General features: G+C 62.9%; 1 protein-coding gene and 1 long non-coding RNA gene across 2 annotated transcripts in view; one reads left to right on the top strand and one right to left on the bottom strand.

Moving 5' to 3' along the window:
• Window positions 1-4,409: 4,409 nt before the first annotated feature.
• NACC2 (NACC family member 2) overlaps window positions 4,410-20,154 on the top strand; it is a 53,558-nt gene continuing 37,813 nt past the window's right edge. Inside the window, exon 1 of the mRNA XM_025051254.1 lies at window positions 4,410-4,578. Within this exon, the coding sequence (XP_024907022.1) occupies window positions 4,529-4,578 (50 nt within the window). The 5' untranslated portion in view covers window positions 4,410-4,528. The remainder of the gene's footprint in view (window positions 4,579-20,154) is intronic.
• Window positions 17,297-19,538, bottom strand: LOC112484777. Its single transcript, XR_003048192.1, has 2 exons — window positions 18,129-19,538; window positions 17,297-18,045 (listed from the first exon to the last, which is right to left on the bottom strand). It is a non-coding gene; the product is annotated as an uncharacterized LOC112484777 (long non-coding RNA).

Raw genomic sequence — 20,154 nt, 5'->3', positions numbered from 1 at the left:
TCCAGCCCAAGGCCGTGAGTCTGGGTGGGTAACGGTCCCCTCTGCGCCTGGTCTGGCCTGCACCTTGGGATGCTACTTAGTAGCTTCCATATTCGGTGCTGGGAGGCTGGTGGTGAGTGGGCCCAGCCCGGGGCCTCCGTGCAGGATGGGCTTGGCCTGAGGGCCTCTCAACATGCCCCCTCCCAGGAAGCAGGCCGGAGCCAGCACAGGCGCACGCCCCTTTAAGGAGAGGCTGCTCCTCTGTCTCCAGGGAGGATGGAGGCATACTTTGCTCCAGGCCGCTTCTCTGGCCCTGTGGGGAGCAGAGGCTGGCTCTGGGTCTCTCGGAAGGAATCCTGCCCCTCCCCCTCGGCCCTGGGCTCTGCAGCCAGGAGGGCATTTGGCCATGGATGGGCTGGGAGCTCCTGGGCCCCGCCCAGTGCCTGCCCCTGCTCCTGGGAAGCAGGCAGGGCTGGGGCGGGGCGGCAGGGGCCTGAAAGTGTCCATATATAGTCACTGGGGTGAGCCATGAGCTGGGCTGTGGGGCTGTGTCCCCCGCCCAGGGTAGGCCGGCCCACTGTCTCGGCCACTGGGTCCCTGAGGGTGGCCTGGACCTAGGGAGTAGATGCGAAGGGTGCTGGATTTGCTGAGAAGCATCAGATACAGCAGTAGGCCCAGGCTGGGTGCTCTAGGAGTGTTTGTTGATTGAAAATAAAAATTTCCTGAGCCCTTGGCGGTCAGAGCCAAGTGTATTTCTGGAGACACATCTTTGAAAATTGGAGGCAGTAATATGTGGCTGTACCGCCGGAGCTGTTGGGGACCCCTCACTGTAGGCGTTGGGGGCGGGATGCCTGCTTGTCCACAGCCCCCGCCCCTTGCCCCACAAAATTCCCCCCTCGTTATAGTGGCTCCCCTAGTTATAGAGGAGACGTCCCCTCCCCGTCCCCAGGCTCCCAGGGGGCTTCCGCCCCAGCGGCCGGTGTGTTCCGAAGACTGGTGTTTCCTGGAGTCTGGCCAGTAGGGAGCAGGCAGGGCTGCTGGGGTGTCTGGAGGAAACCCCCCTGACTTCTGCTGGAGCAGAAGGACCTGGGTCTGAGGCGTTGTCCCTTCTGGGGTCCCTGGCCCTTAGCAGCTACCCCAGGTCCCGTCTTCACCTGTCCCCGTCTCTGTGCCCCGAAGGGAGAAGTGACCGCCTTCGCCGCATTCTGGACTCCTGTGCTCTTAAAAGATTCACAATGTTAACACAGTTTTGCTCATTGAATTTAGTTTCCGTCGCGCTGCTAAGCGCCTTTGTTAAATTTTGTATATTGATACTTTTTGTTGTTGTCAGCGGTTTTTTCTTCCTTTTTTTTTTTTTTGGATATAAAGCCATTAGGGTGAGAGAAGATTAAAAAGATACATTACAATTAAAATGTTAATGAAATCCGCATCATACAACTTTTGGAACCCTTTAGGCATTAATCTTGCCTGTGTCCTGTCCATTAACTTATTCCACACTGACCCCTGCTGAGAGATTTGTGCTATAATTGGATTTTTTTAAAATAAAAAAAAAAGGAAAAAAAAGCTTTTAAGAAAATAGAGGTTGAGTGGTGGCCTTGGCTCGTAGACACAGAGGCAGGAGTGGAGAGGGGACATGAGCCTCCGCGGTCACCGCCCGTCGGAGCGGGCGCTGGGCCCTCCACAGCCCTGGCCTGTCCTGGGCTGCCGGCCCCCCGAGCTCCTGGCCTGTCCTCTCTCCCTGTGGTGCCATGCGGGCCTTGTCCCCGCTGTCACCCCAGGGGTGACACTGAGCGTGAACTTGTGCTTAGCGCAGTGTATGTATTCCGGGTCTCAGCCCGGTCCCCCAGGTCACCTTCCTGGGGTCTGGCTCCCAGGCTGTGGGACGTGCCACAGGCAGGAAGCGCCAGAGTTGGGGGTGCAGTCACGATCGGGGGAGAGGATGTCGAGGTGTGACATGGTGAGGGGTGACAGGCGTGCCCCGGCCAGGCCTCTGGTGCTACGTGGAAGCCTGGCCTCATGGGTGCTGGGGTCTCCGGTGCAAGCCTGGGGAGGGAGCCCCAGGAATGTCTGCACAGACTTGCCCTTGACTGTGGCCGGAGCCAGTGGTGGTTCAGACCTGGGTGGCGCCCCTGCTGGCAAGGGCCCCCTGGCCCGGGCGAGGCTCGGGCAGGGTGGGGGGCACGGCGGTGGCCTGTGGCCTGTCGTTGTCCCGTGAGGCGGAGGGCTGGCTTTTGTGGGTCCCAATGCTGCAATCACAACCGTCGGGCTGGGAAGCTGGTCAGGTGGTTGGCAGTGGGGCTGCAACAGACAGATTTCATGTCTGTGTGTTTTTGCAACACCTTTCTATAAAGGGAAACATAATTTAAAATATGATTACTTAGTGTTGTAACAGCCGCCTCAGCGTTCCACGCTATGTCGAGATCATTATCAGAGGCTGATATTAACTTGCAAAGAATATTATGCAAATTGCCCGCTGGAAGCCTTCTCCCAGGATGCGAATGGGGTGGGTCCCTCGGGGGGCGACGCCATCCCGGCTCACCGAACAGCAGCAGTCCCTGGGCTGGGTCTCAGGACACTGAGAGGAAGGAGTCCGTCCCCTCGCTCCTCAGCTGGCCTCGCCTCTGTTCCGTGGCAGGGGGGACACGGGAGGGATGAGGGAGGCATGGGGGACATCGGAACAGGATGGACACAGATGAGGCTTCAGAGCGGGGTCAGAGCTGGGTGCCCAGAGCACGCCTGTCACCCTTCACCATGTCACACCAGGGCTCTCGTCTCGGGCCTGCCACCCGGCCCGTGAAGCTTCCTGAGTGAGCGTTGGCTCCGTGCGGGGACCTGGCAGGTGGGTGTGGGCCTTAACTGAGGTCACTTGTGGTTAACAGTGACAGGCTCTGGCAGTAACTGGACCTGGGGACCCATGAGCTCCCAGCACTTGCTCGTCAGTCCCTGAGGACCTCCACGGTCCTATCGACCGACTTAACACCTGGCTTTGCAGCTTCCAGGGCTGTGGCAGCCCCGGGGGAAAACGGTGGCTGTGGCGGGCAGGGCAGAGTCTGAAGGCGGCCCCCTTCTTTACCAAGAGAGGTGCCCCCCATCCGCTCCCCAGTTGGGTCTGGTTGGAGGGGGCTGCAGTCGACCAGCTTTAAGATTCTTTCCGACTGAATGCACTGTCTGCCTGTAATGGAGACGTCGGACAGGGCTAGTTTTGGGTGATGACGCCCCCGACCCCACACAGTGGGAGGACTGTTCATGGGCACTCAGAGACGCTGTCCGCTGGCAGCCACGGAGGCCGAGTGCTGCCCCCGATGGCCACCCCCGTGCCGGCCGCCCTCCATCCTCATGTTGACGCCTGTACCTCCAGCTGAGGCGACCGGCGATGTCGGGGAGCGGGGCGCCTGGCGTGGGTTGTCATCCCCCCGGGCAGAGGGAACGCTCTCTCTCACTCCCTGGGGGCCGCTCAGACAGGAGCAGACAGGGCTCTGCGGGCGGCGGGGACTAGACGGGGCCCGGACAGTTCCTGGGACCATCCAGAGCCGTCCTCAGCCGAGCGGCCGCCGCCCACAGAGCCGGGGTTTGGGGGAGTGTTGTCTTGTGACTTGAACCGCACTCTTTGTGGCACTGCTATGGGACCCTGGGCCAACACTGTGGCCTCCCTGAGCCTCAGTGTCCCCATGTGTGACGTGGGGGAAGCAGACTGAGCTTCGAAGGAGAAAAGAGTGTGGTGCATCCCACGTCTCGTCAGCAGAGTGGCCCCCAAAAGGCCACCTCGTGGGCTCTGTGTTCAAACTTCGAGGGCAGAGGGGGGGCTGTGCCTGCTTTCGCTTTCCTCCCTTTCCTGCCAAGCCCGTTCCTCCCCCCCAGCTGTGGCTTGCCCCCCACTCTGCAACTGCTGTTCTTGGGGTTCCTGTGGATCTGTCGGCTCTAGGAGGGCAGTAGGGTTTGTTTACCCATTGGGAGGGGACAGGCCGGAAGGAGGGTGTGGGCCTGTGAGCACCAAAATCAAATACCTGTGCGGTCCAAAATCAAGGTGTGGGTGGGGCTGGCTCCTTCTCGGGGCTCTCGAGGAGACCTCGCCTCTTCCAGCTTCTGGCGGTGCCCTTGGCTTGTAGACACGTCACTCCCATCTCTGCGTTCCTTGTCACATGTGCGTCTTCTCTCTGTGTGTCTAACCGTCCCTCATATTTTTAGGACACCAGTCATTGGTGTAGGACCCTCCCTAACCCAGGGCCATCTCATTCTGAGGTCTTTAACTAATTACGTCTGAAGGACCCTATGTTCGCGTAAGTTCCCATACTGAGGTTCTGGGTGGCCCGGGGCAGGGGGGGCTCGTAGGAATGCTTTAGTGCCTGGAGGGGACTGTGGGGGCGCTGTCTTGGACGTGGGGGGCAGGCCTTGCTGAGACAGCCATCTGGCTCCACCCCGTGCTGCCCAGAAGGGCGGGAGGCCAGACCCAGACCGAGTGCCATGCGGGGCGCCGAGGGCCCGCGCAGGCCGCGGAGTCCAGAAGCAGCTTTGCTTGCAGGAGGAGCAGAGCTGGGGTGCAGGGCAGGAAATGGGGACACTGATGGAGGAGCGTCTTCCTGAGACAGCGTCTGCCGTTATGTAAGTTTGGGGACAGGAGGCAGAATTTGTGTTAATTGTCGTAACCCAGTTTAGTTGGCCGTCCGTGTCACGCGAAGGGGCCTGCAGAGGCCGGGCGCATGGCCGCGGCTGGGCCCGGGGCCGGTCCTGGCTGCGCGGGCCGCATGGCCCTCAAGTCCTCCCGTCCTGTGTCCCTTCCATCCCCCAAGCAGAAAAGTCAGACCATGAATTTGGGGAAATAATGAAGAAATCAGGCAGAGGGAAAAGCTCGTGGCCCTACTGCAGGAAGGGGCCCCAGGCCGCAGGGTGGGGGTGCCGAGGAGTGGTGCCGTCCTGGGGGTCCAAACCAGCCCGGACCTCGGGGGGCTCTGCCGCGCTCACCGCAGCCTGAGAAGCAGGGCTGGTCTGGTGGGCGGGGCACAGGCCTGGGGCCTCTCCTGGCGGGGAGCGGAGTCCCCTGGGTCACCCGCCCAGCGCTCTAAGCCGAGCAGAGCAAGCTTCTGCACCCGACCAGCGCAGGTGACCACCGGGCCACAGAGGTCGTGGGGGCCGCCCCGTGGGGGCGCCCTGGGCCAGTGCTCAGAGCCCTGATCACTCAGGAGGATGGAGGGCCCCCGCCAAGCTCCCTGGAGTCGGTCCCCGCCTCCGCTTGGGGGCCTCTGGGTGTTCGGGATGTCCCCCCGTCCCCTGTCCCGCTGCTGGCACGGGGCCTCTCCTGCTCAAGCCCAGAAGGCCGACCACGCTTTGGGGTGCGCTTCTGAAGGTTTTAGACGCCCGACCGGGGATTGGGGATCCAGGGTCAGGCAGCCCTCCTCCGGGGCGAGGGGCACAGTGACAGTGTGCTCCAGCCCGACGGTCCCGGAAGGCGGCCTCCTGGGTAGGCAGGTCCAGCGGTCATGTGGCAGGTGTTGCGCCCAGCACGGGCAGCGAGGGACGCTGGCTCCGGTATCTAAGGAAACGTAACAGATGGACGTTAAACTTAGAGAAACCGTGTAGCTAACCAAGACCCTTGTCCAGAGCCATCTGGGGGTGAGTGAGGCCTGCAGACTCCTGGTGTCCCACTGAAACGAGGGCTGCCCGCTGTCCACCCCCACTGCCCAGAGGTCATCGAGAGCCAGACAGCCCGCCTGACCACCGACCGCCCGGCCAGCTCTCACCTGGACGGCCTTGACAGCTAGCCGATCAGGTGGACCCACCTTCCAGGCACCTGTCAGGTCTGCTTTTAAAATGTTAATTTAAAAAATTCTAGTTACTTATACAGAAAATCGATCATCTTAATCAGGGGTGAGCGCACAGCTCGGTGGCATCCGGCACAGTCACACTGTGCGTGGCCGTCACCACCGTCACCTCCAGGACTTTGTCATCTTCCCAGACGGGAACTCTGCCCCCGTTAAACTCTGACCCCCAGCCCCTCCCCCAGCCCCGGCCCCACCGCCTACTTCCTGTCTCTGTGGATCTGAGCCCCCTGGGGACCTCCCGTGAGTGGGGTCCCGCGGGACGCGTCCTTCTGTGACTGACTCGTTTCACTGAGCACCGTGTCCTCGAGGTCCAACCACGCTGTGGCCGGTGTCAGGACTTCCTTTTGAGGCTGAGTGACCGTCCGGTGTGTGGCTGGGTCACATTTGGCTTGTCCGTCCCTCTGTCGATGGCCCGTGAGCTGCGTCCCTCTCTGTTCCTGTGGACGTGGACGTGTGCGGATTCGAGTCTCGCTGTGTCTCCTGGGCTCCCTCCATCTGGAAGGTTCTGTGGTCTTTTCTTGCCTCTTGTGACCTGGACTCTGGAGTCTAGGCCAGTTTTGCAGAATGCCCCCTGGTCTGGGTTGGTCTGAGGCTGCTTGGTGATGCATGGCAGTGTGTCTTGGGCAGCCATGTCACGGCCGTGCGACTGTCCTGTTGTGGACTTTGCGTCTGGTCACTCTGGGGGATTTTTGCCTGACGTTTGTGTTTCCTGAACAGCTCGTGCCAGCCGGGCCCGTGGTCACGGCGAGGGGCGTGCGTGGGGCCAGGGCAGGACGGGGCGGTGGGGCGCGGGGTGGGGAGCGGGTGGGCCGCACCGGACCCTGTGTGCATGCAAGGACTTGGGCCTTGGGCCTAGGAGCGAGGACCGTTGAGTGCCCAGTGACGAGGAACCTGAACGTGTGATGTTGGGGACATATCAGAACCAGCCGCCCCCAGAAAGGCAGGTCTCATCCTGGCTGGACAGCGGCCACGCCTGTCCGGCGTCCTGAGTCTAGAGTTCGGAGCCCAGTGCTGGGCTGCGTGTGGGGAGGTAATAGGGGCCGTGCCCAATCCGGTGTCCCCTGCTGCCCCGGGGGTTGGGGGCGTGGCGCTCTCAGCCCCACAGCTGCTCCCAGGCCATCCAGGTTCTCCGTGGACGGATGTCGTTTGAGCCCGAGCAGACCTGTCCGAAGCCAGTGTGTCCTGTTCCCTCGGAGGTGGGGTCAAGGCCAAGGTCAGTGGGGTGGGGGTTGTGTGTCTCCTGAGGTGCTGAAAAAAGCCACAAACCGGGCAGTCTAGAGAGTAGGAATTTGTGCTGTCCTGGTTGAAGTCCCACGTCAGGATGTCGCAGGGCCACACTGCGGAGGCTCTCGGGGACGGTCCCTCCTGCCTCTCCCGGCCACACCGCTCCCACCTCTGCCCACTCCGTGTGTCCCTCTCAGGAGGACAGTTGGCTTTAGTGCTCACCCTCAATCCCGTAAGACCGCATCCTGACCAATGCCATCGGCCAAGACCTTAGTTTCATGTGACATTCAGAGGTTTTTGGGGGGGGTCCTAGTCAACCCGGTACAGGGGCGATGGCCACATTGTCCGCCCGCCCTGTCTGCCTTCTCCTCTTTCCCGCGCCCCTGGTCCCAGAAAGGGCAGCAGTGCCCTCTCCCTGAGCAGCGAGCTGTCCTGTGTCCCCCGTCTCCCACTGGGCCCCCAGCCCTGACCTCCTGTCCGGTCTCTCTGATGGGGGCTGCGGGAGGTCCGGCAGGATGGCTCCGTTGCAGGAGCTGGGGACGGCGGCCTGAGGTGTCCACCCTCCAGCAGGGCCGTTGTCCACATCGGGACGGGAGGGTCGTGTTTCACGTCGGCCGCATGTCTGCTGGGCAGAAGCCGCAGCGGCCGTAACGCGCCCAGGCCCCCCCCTCTCGCTCGGAAACCTGGCGGATGGAGGCCGTGAGCGCGACATCCCCGACGTGGGCCGCACGGGAGGCGAAGCGAGCAGAACGGAAGCGGCCGCTTGTGGGGAGGCCTCTGGCTTTCCCGGCGGGAGGAGCAGACGCCGGGGTCGGGGTCGGGGTCGGGGTCGGGGTCGGCCGTGGGACTGTTCTGGCTGTGAGCCAGCCCCACCCCGCGTATGCTGGGGACACGGCGTGGGGGCCCGGGCTCTGCAGCGGCCGAGGGTATAGCTGCACCGCTGGGCTGTCTGTGGGGGTCGGGGGGCCCCAGGAGTGGGGTTGGCGTGCCAGCAGGGGAGGTGCTGCCCGGCGGCAGGCGGGGGCCCCGCTGTGGCTTCTTTTCTGTTTTGTCTGGTGACCGAGGGCCGTGCCAGGCGCGCTACAGGTGAGGGTGTCATTGGTGAGCATTCCCCGGGGAGTCAGGGGGCTGTTCCCCATGGTGTGTCACAGGCACTGGTGCACGAGGCCTTGCCACCAGCCGGAGCGCACGGGGCAGAGGCTCGGGGTGGCATCGCTGGCCGCTCCATCATCAGATCCCTGTGGCCGCTTTGAGGAGACTCCCCTCCCCCACCCCCACCCGGTGTCCTGGGTGGTGCTGGTCTTGCTTCCGAAGAGGTGGCCCGGAGCTGCTGGCCGGTCACGCCAGGACTGAGGGCCTGTGGACAGTGTCTGACTCCCCACCTTCATGAGAGGGAACAGGGCCCAGAGGGGTCGGGTCGCAGAGCAGAGCGGGGCAGGGGGCACCCGTGCGCAGGGGTGGTTTTCTTGGGGTTCCAGGGCACTGCTGCTGGTGGGCCTGTGTGGGACCGATGGCGGGAGCCCAGGGCGGCCGTGGTCACCGGCTGCCCCCGCCCTCCCCCCACCCTGGCACTGCCTGCTTACCTAGGTCGGACGGCTCCACCGGGAGCCAGCGGGAAGGGGCAGTGCCTGGGCGCCCCCGGGCAGGCGTGGCGCAAGGTGCGGGGGGGGCCCCCCCAGGTTTCGGTTCCCCCAGCTGTGTCTTCACTGCGCTTTCGTAATAATTATAACGGAGCGAGCCACGGAGCGGGCTTGTCCAGGCCCCGCAGCTGTGATTACATTACAGGCACTGATTTCCAAGAAGCCTCACCAGGGAGCTCGTCAGAGCCGCAGTGGAGGCCGAAGCCCCGAGCCGCGTGCCCGAGCCGCCTTCCCGGACGCGCCGGAGGGAGCGGTGCCTGAGGGCGGCGGGGGATGCTGGCCGCGCTGCTGTCTGCACTGGCCCGTCCCCCTGCGGCCGCCGGGCTGCCTGGCCAGGGGCGTGTGCAGGTGGCTCGTTAGCTCTGCCGAGTGCACACGTGGACCCCGTCTGCCGGGAGCCCCTAGGGGGTTGGCGCCCTCGTCCACCCGTAGCTCTCCCCATCTGCGTTTCCGGGGCGAGGGATCTGGGAGGGCCCGGGGTGCTGACTGGGTCCCCCGCCCCCTCGGGAACTCTCCCGGGCCCCTCATCGGTTCTGGATGGACGTGTTTCTCTTCCCGGAGGGTGTTTGAGATCCTCGGCCCGGGGCTGCCGTGTTCCAGACCAGTGGTGCTGCCACCTCCGTTCATCTGGGCCACTGCAGCCAGGGTTAGCGGTCCCTGTGCCTCCTGGGGGGGCATCCTAGGCTTTCCGCATGCCCGTCCCCAGGCCGTCCCCAGGCCCGTCCCGCTCGGCTCACATTGGCTCCCGCCCAGGCTGATGTGGGGCTGGACCACAGCTGCTTGTGACAGAGATAGCTCGGTGCCGGCCTGCGGCCCAGAGTGCTCTTGTCCTGGGGATTAAGGACAGTGTGGTCACTCACTCTAAATTTAAAAGCTCAGCTTAACACCAGTGCGGGAAACACTCACTTCTCACTGACTTCCGACCCTGTCACCGGCGTCTGTGTCACCGGCAGGCCACCTGGCGTAGGGGTCTGGCTGGTATCCTGTGCCTTCTGCTTCAGATATCAGGGCCCCGCATGTGTCTTGAGAGGAGACACCCCATACCTGGTCCACCGCCCAGAAAACCAGTGTAAGCCAGAGCACCACGCGGTGCGCTCTGTGCCGTCTGGACCGGGGGCGGTTTACGCGTGACGTGGAGTTGACGATGGCAGTGAGCTGACGTGCAGGGGTGGGGGTGCTGGTCCCCTGTAAAGGGCCCCACGGGGCAATGGAGGGAGGAGGGGTTTGCAGCTCCAGGTGGCCTGAGGGCTTCTCCACTCCACCTGTGTGTGGACCTGGGCCTCCCCCGCACCCCGTCATCCGCCATCCCTCATCCCTCCAGTCCAATCAGAGGCGAGGAGGGCGGGCCGGGGTCCCAGGCACTGGGCTGCATCCTGCCTCCAGGCTGTACCTTGACACAGCCTCAGGCTGAAGGACACGGGTGCCCAGGGCGTCTTGGGGTGCAGGCTCTGCTCTACCTGCCAGCCCTGGGGTCCAGCCTCGCGCTGGTAGGGAGCGTCCCCTGTCTAGAAGCCAGAGGTGACAGCTAGCAGATCCTGTGGTCAGCCATGGCAGCTCGTGTTTGGGGGTCCTGCGCGGCTCCCCCAGCCCCCATCGCCGTCCTCGTGCCCAGGACGGAGCTGAGACACGGAGCCCACGGTTTCCGTGCTGCGCCCTAAGCTAATAGAGTGTGCACGTTGCTTCACAAAGCCACGACTGAGGTCCTCGTGCTGGTACGTATTAACATACGTACCTCCAGTGCTCCCTGGGGACTGTTAGGAACTCGGTGAGGTGCCACGGTGGCTACAGTGCTGTGACCGTGATGGTGACGGTGGCACCCGGCTCTCCCGGCAGTGGGGGCAAATGGTCCTCAGGAGTGCCGGCCCCCAGTTCCCCTGCAGCTTCCCTGCTGCCCCCAAGGGCCTGGCCGAGACTGGGCAGCGGTGGCGCTCGGCCCCGAGGCTGCCGGGACCAGGACTGGTGGTCGGACCCCCACCGCCTCCCACCGCAGCGGCCTGCCGAGTCCCCACCTCTGGGCTTTGCTGAGCCCCCACACGGCCTGGGCCACCATCTGTCCCCCCGGCCTGCGTGCCAGTCAGCGTGTGCCCAGAGCGCCTTGCCCCAGAGCCCTGCCTGTGCACGAGGGGGGCCTCACGTCCACTCTCCAGGCCTGGGCTCCCGGTCCCCGGCCCACGAGCGAGTGCCATCCCGCGCCGAGCCTCAGTTTCTCTGTTTGTAAGACGGGGTGATGGTGTTTCTTCCGAGCGTATTTAAACTCCGACGATGAGGGGAAAGCTACATGTGACCTTGGAATTTAGGCCATTGAGACCAGGCCTGGGATTATTTTGGGGGACACCCCCCAAGATGTATCTGCTCTTCTCATGGGACCCATTCTGAGATCGAAGGGGCTGAGGTTTGGGGGGTTTTAGGCTGACAGGAATGTGGGTCCTGGGGAGCCCCTGGCTGCAGCACTGCGGGTCAGGGCGCCTGGACCCCGGGCCCGTGGACGCGCCTCTGTGGGTGGGCGCTGTACCCTTCAACGCCCCCGCGCCCCAAACCCCAGCACAGGGTTTTGAAACTTGTGCATAGGTTGCTTAGACATAACATCGAAAGTTCTGTGAGAAAACCCCACTAACAGAGATGCCACGTGCCAGACTTTCTCTGAAGAGCGCACCATTGTGACCTTGTGACGTGCACTTCGCAGCCAGTCCCCGGACTGCTTCCCTCCCCTTGGGTCACCAGGCAAGTGCTCATGGTCAGCAGCCTTCAGGGGACCGCAGACCCGAGCGTGGCCCTCATCTGTGCGTCCTGCCTGTGACCCGGGGGCGGGGAAGGGCAAGGTCAACGTCCAGCCCCGCTGCCCTCGAGCCTCCTGTAAATGGCTGGGCCTCCTTCGCCCAGTCCTGGGCTCGCAGGTGTGCAGGTGCGCCCTGGGGCAGGTGTGGGACCTTGGGCTCGCAGGTGGCCCCTGGGGACTCCTCCGCTCCTTCAGGATCTGATCTGTCGTCTGGGCCCTGGGGCTTTCTGCTTGCAGCTGGTCTGAACACCTCCACCTGGAAGTGGAACCTGGGTGTGTGTGGGGACAGCGGAGGAGTGGCCCGCAGCTGACCCCGCCCACCGCCTGGCAGGCCCTCCAGCCCACCTGCTGCAGGACTGACTGTGCCCGTGCCGTTTGGACGCCCCTGCCGGCCCCCCCATTCTTTCTGAGCTCCCTTTTCTCCACCGACTTGCAGATTCTTCAGCTGTGCTGACCACCCAGCCTTTGCTTTAGAGGATTTGCAAACATCTCCTCCCTCCTGTCTTCCCTTCCCCGTTAATGGAGGCCTTTTGAATTCCGGGTTTCATTGAAATCCAGTTTATCAGCTATTGCCTTGGTGGTTGGTGGTGGTTGTGGGCTGTGTGGGAGCTTTTTGCCGAAGGTCACATGTCTCCTCTGTTCTGCCTCTTGTGCCTTTCACCCGTAGGCCTGATGTAGCGTAAGGTAAAATTTTAACGGTGGTAAGATACGTGTAGCCTGAAATCGACCGTCTCCACCAGGGGCGAGCGCACAGCTCGGTGGCATCCGGCACAGCCACACTGTCACCTCCAGGACTTTCTCATCTTTCCAACTGGAACTCTGTCCCCGTTAAACTGTCACCCCCAGCCCCTCCCCCAACCCCGGCTCCACCGCCTACTTCCTGTCTCTGTGGATCTGACCCCTCTGGGGACCTCTCGTGAGTGGGGTCCCACGGGACGTGTCCTTCTGTGACTGCCTCGCCTCACTGAGCACCGTGTCCTCCAGGTCCATCCGCGCCGTGGCCGGTGTCAGGACTTCCTTCCTCTTAAGGCTGAGCGAGAGCCCATGGTTTGGGCAGGAAAGCTGGGTCGAAGAGCGTTTGAGGAACTGAGTGTTTCTAGTCATTGAAGGAAGAATTTTGGATTCAGACTGTTCAGTTAGTTACAGAATTGCTTAATGTCCCCGGGGCGAGGAAACCATACCCTTTGGGGTCCCGGTTGCTACTGCCCAGGAACCGTTTGCATCTCTTTAAGGCACAGATCTAAAAGTAAACAGGTCACAGAGTCTGGGATGTAATCGATATCAGATAGCAGATCAAACAGAGGTGTGACATCATCCCTCAGGGCCTGCAAGGCAGTCCCTCCAGCCACACAGGAAAGACGCGGTCACCAGGTCACCACGTTCTCTGTGGTCATCGGTCTTAGCAGTGCCCTCTGTGACCGGATCGTGGCCCAGCAGGAGGGGCCCCGGGGTGTGGCCGCAGCTCCAAGGCTCCGGGGGTGACGCCCCCCCCCCGTCATGTCCTTGGGCTCCTCCCATGGGGCTCCGGGTTCTCAGCGCACGGTACGGTCATCTTGTCCGGCTGGGTCTGAGCGTAGAAGGGCCCCGTGCCCAGGGGACCGCTGCCACGGCCACATTGTGCGAAGGGCCGGGACTGATCCAGAGCCAGGGAGGAGGCGCCGTGTGCAAACGTCCCCGTGTTTGCCGAGGCCAGCCCACGCGGGGGGCCAGGGCCGTGTGGAGAAGGAAGAGGGAGCCTTCTCCCCAGTGTCCCTGATCAGACACCCACGGTTAGGTGTCACTCGCCGGCTCTCCCTCATCGCGGTCAGTGTGGACCGCGGTCAGTGGCCCGTGACCTCAGGGGCCTGAAGGTGTCTGGACACCTGTCCCCATCCCTGTGGGGTGACAGCTGTCCAAAGGCTGAGCCTGGGCAGGGCGCCTCCCCGGGAGACATGAATGGGCAAGTGTCCAGTGGCCCTCTGTGTGGACAGCCCCGCTTCTGGCCTCCAGGGAGCAGAAGCCACCTGTCGGCGACCAGACGGAACTGGTCGTTTCACATGGGATGGACAGCGCCAGCCTGGGGGAGGTCGGCTCCTGCACAGGCGGCCCACAGAGCCTCCACGTGACGACGCGGCTGCTGTGTCCTCAGAGTAAACATGAGTGGACGGTGTAGACAGGGGCCTGGGGGAGTCACACTTGGTCCGCGTTTAACCTCGGAAGGCTGGCTCTGCACTGGACATCTGCTAGTGGGTGCTTCTCACCTCGGAGAGGAGACCCACAGGAGGGGTCCGATGACCCCAGGGCCCCGAGCCGAAGCCGCACCAGGTGCCTCCTCACGTGGACGCTGGCCTCCAGGACGCTCCGGGCACCGGGCCCCACCTTCTGTGTGGCGGGGTCTGATTTGGAAAGGGCGAAAACAGTGTCATCGGAGGTGGACACTCGCTAAAGACCAGTGAGTGGTTTGAGCCTGGCTGCCCGTCCATCAGGGGGACAGCAGAGTATTTTAAGCCACCTCAGAAATCGGGCCCAGCTTTGTAAGGAAGCTAAGCTGCTTCGGGTGTGAAGAACTTTAAATTAAGAAAAGCGAAGGTTCGAGGATGTGCCCCACTCTGGGGACACGTGGGGCCGGCCGCGGGGGCCGAGGGAACCAGCGCCGGTGGCCCCCAGGGCAGGCGGCGGGCTCAGCTTCCGGGGGTAATGCTGGCCCCAAAAGACGCGTCACCTGACCTTGGAAGGACCGTCTTGCAAATAAACCCGTCCACACAAACCGAGCACGCCCGGCCTAACGTGCACCGCCTCGTGGCTTCGTCTCGGACCCGGTGTTCACGGGGGTGGCCGCCCCCCAGCTCTCGGAGCAGCCGCCCGAGCCTCCCTCCTGGCCTGTTTCACACACTGGAACCGCCCGACTCTTCGCTTTAGGACAAAGTGCCTCTCTGCCCCGCGATCGTGGACACGCCCCGGACACGCCCCCTTTGGCACCTAGTCGGCCCTCGAACAACGCGGGGTCAGGGACGCCGACCCCGTGCCGTTAAAAATCCGAGCCTGACGTTGGCTCCCCCAGACTGAACGACTCATGGCCTGCTGCCGCCTGGGAGTCTCGCGTGTGACGTGACATGACGTAGCCGCCGGTCCGTATGTCGTATGTCCTGAGTACTGTGCAGCGCGATCTCACGGTGAAGTAAGCTGGAGAACAGACGTTATTAAAATCACCAGGAGGAGGCAGTACATTTACAGCACTTCGCGACCCAGACCCGCGTGCACGCGGCTCCATTCAGCGGTCACACCTCTCGGCCACCGCAGCCCTCACGGCGTCCTCCCTATACGAATCATGCCCTTGAACTTCTGCGACCAACTCCTCTCCGACAAGGAGGGCTGCAGGCGACAAGGAGGGGGGGGCTCACACCGGCGTCAGCGCACCGGGCCGCACCTGGCAGGGCCCCCAGCACGGGCACACGCGTGCACACGCACGCACCCGCCTCCCATCGTGGTCGTGCAACCCGTGACGGGTGCCAATAAGAAGCAGGAGTTCGGGGTTTCAAATCCGCTCACCGATCAGTTTCGAGCCCCCGCTGACACGTCAGCGGCTGTCTACGCGGGGTCCGTTCAGTGAGCTGAGCGCGAGCACAGGGTCTTGAAGGGGACCGGGGTTTTGGCTGTTTTACGGCGACACACAGAGCGACTGGTTTTTAGAGCTTTGGGTTTCGAGATGACGGGGGAGTCTCGTGCGGCCGTGACTAGTGAGTACAGAGCAAACGGATTCGCAGGCGTGGTCTGTCCCGGGCGGAGCGTTGCTCGGCCGTGGAGGAGCCGCTGGCGCGGTCCAGCCCCGGCCGCGTGTTCGGGGCTACGGTTCGCGGTTTCGTTTATCATTCTGTCCTGTTTATGTTTGTTTCTCTTCTCGCCTTCTAGTGAACGGCTTTAAAAATGTTCTTTGGCTGCATCTGTAGGTTTTTCTTTTTGAAATGACAGCTTGGGGCGCTGTCCGTGTCGTCCGTAGCGTGTGGTCCACTCGGCGCCGTGCAGCCATCCGCCCCGGTGTTAGGACATTTCACGGTTCCAGAGAGAACCCCCACGGCCCCTAGCGGTCACTCCCGTCCCTTCCACGCTTCGCGAGCGCCGCTGCCCCAGCGCCAGGCGGCCACTGGTCCGCTTCGCCTCTGGGATGGGCCGTGCTGGGCGCGTCGCGTGAAGGAAGCCACGTGACGCGTGGCCTTTCGCGTCGGGCGTGTCCCGCGTAGCCTCGTGTTGTCGAGGGTCGAGGGTCGTCCACGCCGCGGTGCGAACCGGCGCGTCGCCCTCCTGTGAAGGGGGGACCGATTTCGTCTCCGTCCTCCTGTGGTGACGCGGAGGCGCCTCTGCCTCGTGGCGGCCGTGGGCGCTGCCGCCGCGGACGCCCCTCCGGGTGCCGGGGGCCGTGTCTTCGTTTCTCTGGGGCCCACGCCCGGACGGACCCGCGGCCGCGCGCCGGCTCTCCGTTCCCCCGTTCCCCCGTCCCCCCGTCGAGGGCCCGCCGGCCGCGCCGTTCCGTTCCGTATCCGCCCCGACGTTCCGACCCGTCTCTCTCTCCCCCTGCTCCGGCAAGTGCGAGCTGCTGTCCCGCGTGGTTCCGCTCTGCTTTTCCTGGCGGCGGGTGCCGTGCTGTGCCTTCCCACGTGTGTGTCACGTGCGTGTCTCTCCTTTGGACGTCGCTCCTTCAGAGGCTTTGCCCGTATAAAAGAACGTTTGGTTTTTGTCTTCTCGTGGTTGAGCTGCCGGAGTTCTTCGTGGGTCTAGATGCGGTCTCGGTCTGCGTGGCGTGCACGCGTCCCTGCCCACCCGCGTCCCTCCAGCCTGACGGTGCCGTCGGAAGCACGCGCGTTTCTCATCTCCACGAAGTCCCGCTCACCTTTTTGAAGTTTCGTGTCTGGCGCGAGGCAGGGGTCCCGCTTCCGTCTTTGACACGTGCGCCCCAGTTAGCCCAGCGCCATGTTTTGAAAGGACCGTCCTCCTCCCGTCGAGAGGTCTGAGCGCCCTCGTCGGCCGCAGACCCTCGGGGTGATCACGCGACGGTCACTTCTCTCCCACAGATCTGTGTCCGTCCGCACAGCGGGTCCCTGGGCTCGGTTGCCGTAGCTTGGCGGTGTTTCACGGAATCGGGAGGTCCGAGGGCACCGACGTCATTGTCTGTCCGGGGTCCCTGGCTCTTCCACGTGATCTCAGGATTGGCTTCTCGGTTTCTGCAAAGATGTCAGCTGGGGCTTTGATTAAGGCTGCATTGAATCTGTAGATAAATTTGGGGAGTATTCCCATCTTAACGATAGGAGCTCTCGTAACTCACGAACACGGGCGTCTTTCCGTTTATTTAGATTATTTCGTTTCTTTCAACACAGTTTTGTGTTTTCCAAGTACGAATCTTTCACTACTTTTGTGAAATTCGTTCCAAAGTATTTTATGTTTTTTCGACGTCGTGGCAAGTAGGATCGTTCACAAACTTCCAGGTTGTTCATCGTAACCCATTTACACGTGTTTTCGTATAGAAATACGTTCGACTTTCGTATACTGACCTTAGATCCCGCAGACTTGCTGGATTAGTTCGTCAGTTCGAACGGCATTTGGTGGATTCCTTAGCGTCTCTGTACGCGAGTGCGGAGCATCTACGAGCAGAGACACCGTTCCTTTATATTTTTCCATCTGCGAGTCTTTTATTTCACTCACTCGTGCAGTCGCTCTCGCCCGCACCCCCGGCTCGGCGTGACCCCGCTGCCTTGTCCCCAGCCTTGGGGGGCAAGTGCCCAGCCACCCGCCGTCGCGTGCGGGTTTGTCACCTGTCCTCCGTCGGCTGGGACAGTGCTCCCTGCTCCTGGTTTGTGGGGTGTTTGTCGTTTTTGTGCTGCGTGTTCTTATGTGTGTTTTTTTTTTGGTGCGTTTCGCGTTTTTAGGTGACAGATGTTATAACTACCCGACGGGTTTTAAAGCAACGCCCCAGCGGAAGTCTAACACAATTAATTTTGACATTGGTGTGTCAGAATCGTTCGGTGGGGTCGACTCTGTAATTTAATGTTTTTTCATAATCTGGAGCATAATGGAAAAGTAACGCTAGCATCTCTGATCGGGGAAACAGGGTAGTTTGGGAAATTCAGGGAAATCCTACTCCTCACGAGAAAACACATCCAGCTCTCAAAATAAAACCTGTCCTGGATTTATAAATCAGGGGAAAGACACTAGTTGTTTTTTTTTTTCCTAACCCAAGGGACCAAAGCATCCTGACTTCTCCGGGGCTCCCCCGACTGCACGAATTTGGGGCATTGCGTGGCCGTGCTCCTCGGGAGCGAGTGGTTTCTCTGAGAAGGCCCCGCCCCCCGCGCCCCCCTTAAATGCCAGGTCATTACAAATATTAGAGGTTCCGTGTCTTTCCGTTCTGGGAATTCGAAACGCGTTTGATTTGTACAGTTGCTGACTGCGTCTTGGCTCCTGAGGGCACAGGTCCCTGAGAGACTCTGAGAGGCAGGAAACATCCCACCTCCGTGTGAGGAAGGGCTGCTCCCTGTCCAGATGCTCCGGCCACAGGCGGGAAGTAAACACGGGGGGCAGGGGGCTCACCGCCCCGTGTCTCCGAGTGTTGGTTTCCTTCGCAGGGGACTCGAGCTGTTTCCTTTGATGGAGGAAGAAACAGCTGATCACTCTGTCCACCCTACAGAGCCTCCCGCGGTCACAGCCATCGCCACCCTCACTCACTGGCTCTCGGGTCTCGGGTGCTCTGGACAGCATGGCCGAGCCCAGCCCGACGGTCCTGGCGACTGCCCCAACCTGGTCCTCGCCGTGAGAAAGGGACGTGGCCCAGACCATGAGTTAGACAGGATGCAGATGGACGGACAGGCTTGGCCGACGGCCAGAGACAAAGGCAGTCCCTGGGAGGAAAATAAACAACGTCAACGTAACGAGACGGTGGCCGAGGCAGAGGGCCGCCGCCGCCTGGGTCCGCCCCCTCGGCCTGCTTAGGGGGGTGGAGGCTCGCGGGGTGAGCTCGAGCCCGAGTTCCTTCTGCAAGTGAGTCCCCCTGGGCACCTGTCGAGTTCAGTTTGAGAAGTTACAAACAAGACCCCGCACAAACGGACCACGAGCGTGTCGGGCGTGTACCGCACTCAAGGTGGAGGGGCCGGCGGAGGCGGGGGGCGGACATCCCCGGCCAGGCTCGACCGGAGCCCGGCTGCTGGCTGCCGTCCTGCTGCGGGACTCACGGTCTTCGGGGCCGTCCGTTCTGCGCAGAGAAATTATGTTGTCTCCTGGACGAGACGGGTGTGTCTGCTCGGAGCTGGACAGAGCCCGGGAAGGCGAACCATGGCGGTCCTCGCGGCCGTGGTGGCCGGTGGTCCCGGGGGCGGTGGGTCACACCGTGCTGCCTGCAATGCCAAGCGATGAGCCATCAACAGTTTGCTTTAGTTCCAAGTTTTGGAAATTCCCTGAGCAGCCCCCGCCCGCCCGGGGTCAGCGTGTGCGCCTCCTGAGCTCGCTCCCTGCCCGGCCTGCTGCTTGTTTGTCCGGCGCCTGGTTGATTCTCTGTGTCGCCTTTGCCTCCCCTGGCGGTGCTGCGGCCAGCGGCTGTACCCCAGGGGTGGCTGGGCTCGCCCCCTGACCCCGCCGTGGCCCCACCTCCCCTGTCCTGCCTCTGCTGGTTCTTTCTTGCTCTGTTCCCTGTAGCCCGTCCTGCAGGCTGAATGCCCAGGTGACACTTGAAGGCCAGGGCCCCTGGTGAGCAGGCATCAGCCTCGTGCTCCATAGAGCGAGGAAGAGCCCCTGGCCGGAGCCAGTGCCCGGTGCTCGGAGCTGCCAGCCACAGTGCCCACTGTGGGTCGGAGTGGCTGGAGGCAGCACGTGACCCGCTCCGGTGTCACGAGCCTGGGTGTCACGAGCTCCCTCGGGCCATGGGGCCACCTGCCGCTGTGGCCCCCCTGACGTCCTCAGGCTGCCGGATGGTTGGGGACCAGGTCTGGGAGGGGCCGGCCCACCTGGCATTGCTCCTCACCCTCCAGCCACTGAGGGGAGGGTCCGTCCCATCCGAGGACATGGTCACGCCAGAGGCCTCGGCCCCACCCCGTGACAGTGCACGTCGAACAGTCTAACCTCAGGCCGGGGCGTCCTCCGGCGACACTCACACTCGTGTGCAGCCCCCAGCCCAGTCTCTGGGGGCCCAGTGCGTCTGGGGCTGCTGGTCTGGGGGGGCTTCCAGGATGCGGGGGGCAGGCTCTGGCGCAGGGGCCCCTGACAGGTGGGAACAAGCAGGGGGCTGCAGTCCCAGAGGCCTGTGGGCAGGTGAGGTCGCGCCCCAGGGCTCCAGGGGACGTGGCAGCCACTCAGTGGAGCGTCCAGTGCCTCTGCCCTGGGAGCATCCTGGCCGCTTGTCCTCGGTCCTGACTATACCTCTGAGGTGCGGCCAGCGGGAGCCTGCGGGATGGGCCCTTGTGCTCTGTGGCCCACGGAAGGGCCTTTCACCCCCTCTTCTCGGCCGACCAGCTTGTCCTTGGGGCCTGGCCCTTCCTAGTGTGAGCCCTGAGCCCCTTGTCCCGCCGGCCGCTGCCCAGGCCTCGGTTTCTGGAGAGTCTGGGTGTCCACAGCCCCCACCTCTGGGCTCGGCCCCCCTGCTGCCCGTGTAAACCAGCAAGTGAGGCCGGGAGCTGGAGCTGAGCCCGAGGGAGGGTCCCTGTCCCAGCCCGGTGCCCCCACCCCGCATAAGGAGGGGAGGGGGTCCCACCTGGAGCCAGGA

The sequence above is a fragment of the Pteropus alecto genome, unplaced genomic scaffold (genome assembly GCF_000325575.1).
Source record: "Pteropus alecto unplaced genomic scaffold, ASM32557v1 scaffold67, whole genome shotgun sequence".
Classification (NCBI taxonomy): domain Eukaryota; kingdom Metazoa; phylum Chordata; class Mammalia; order Chiroptera; family Pteropodidae; genus Pteropus; species Pteropus alecto.
Note: the sequence above shows the minus strand (reverse complement) of the source record. Positions and strands in the feature narration are given on the sequence as shown.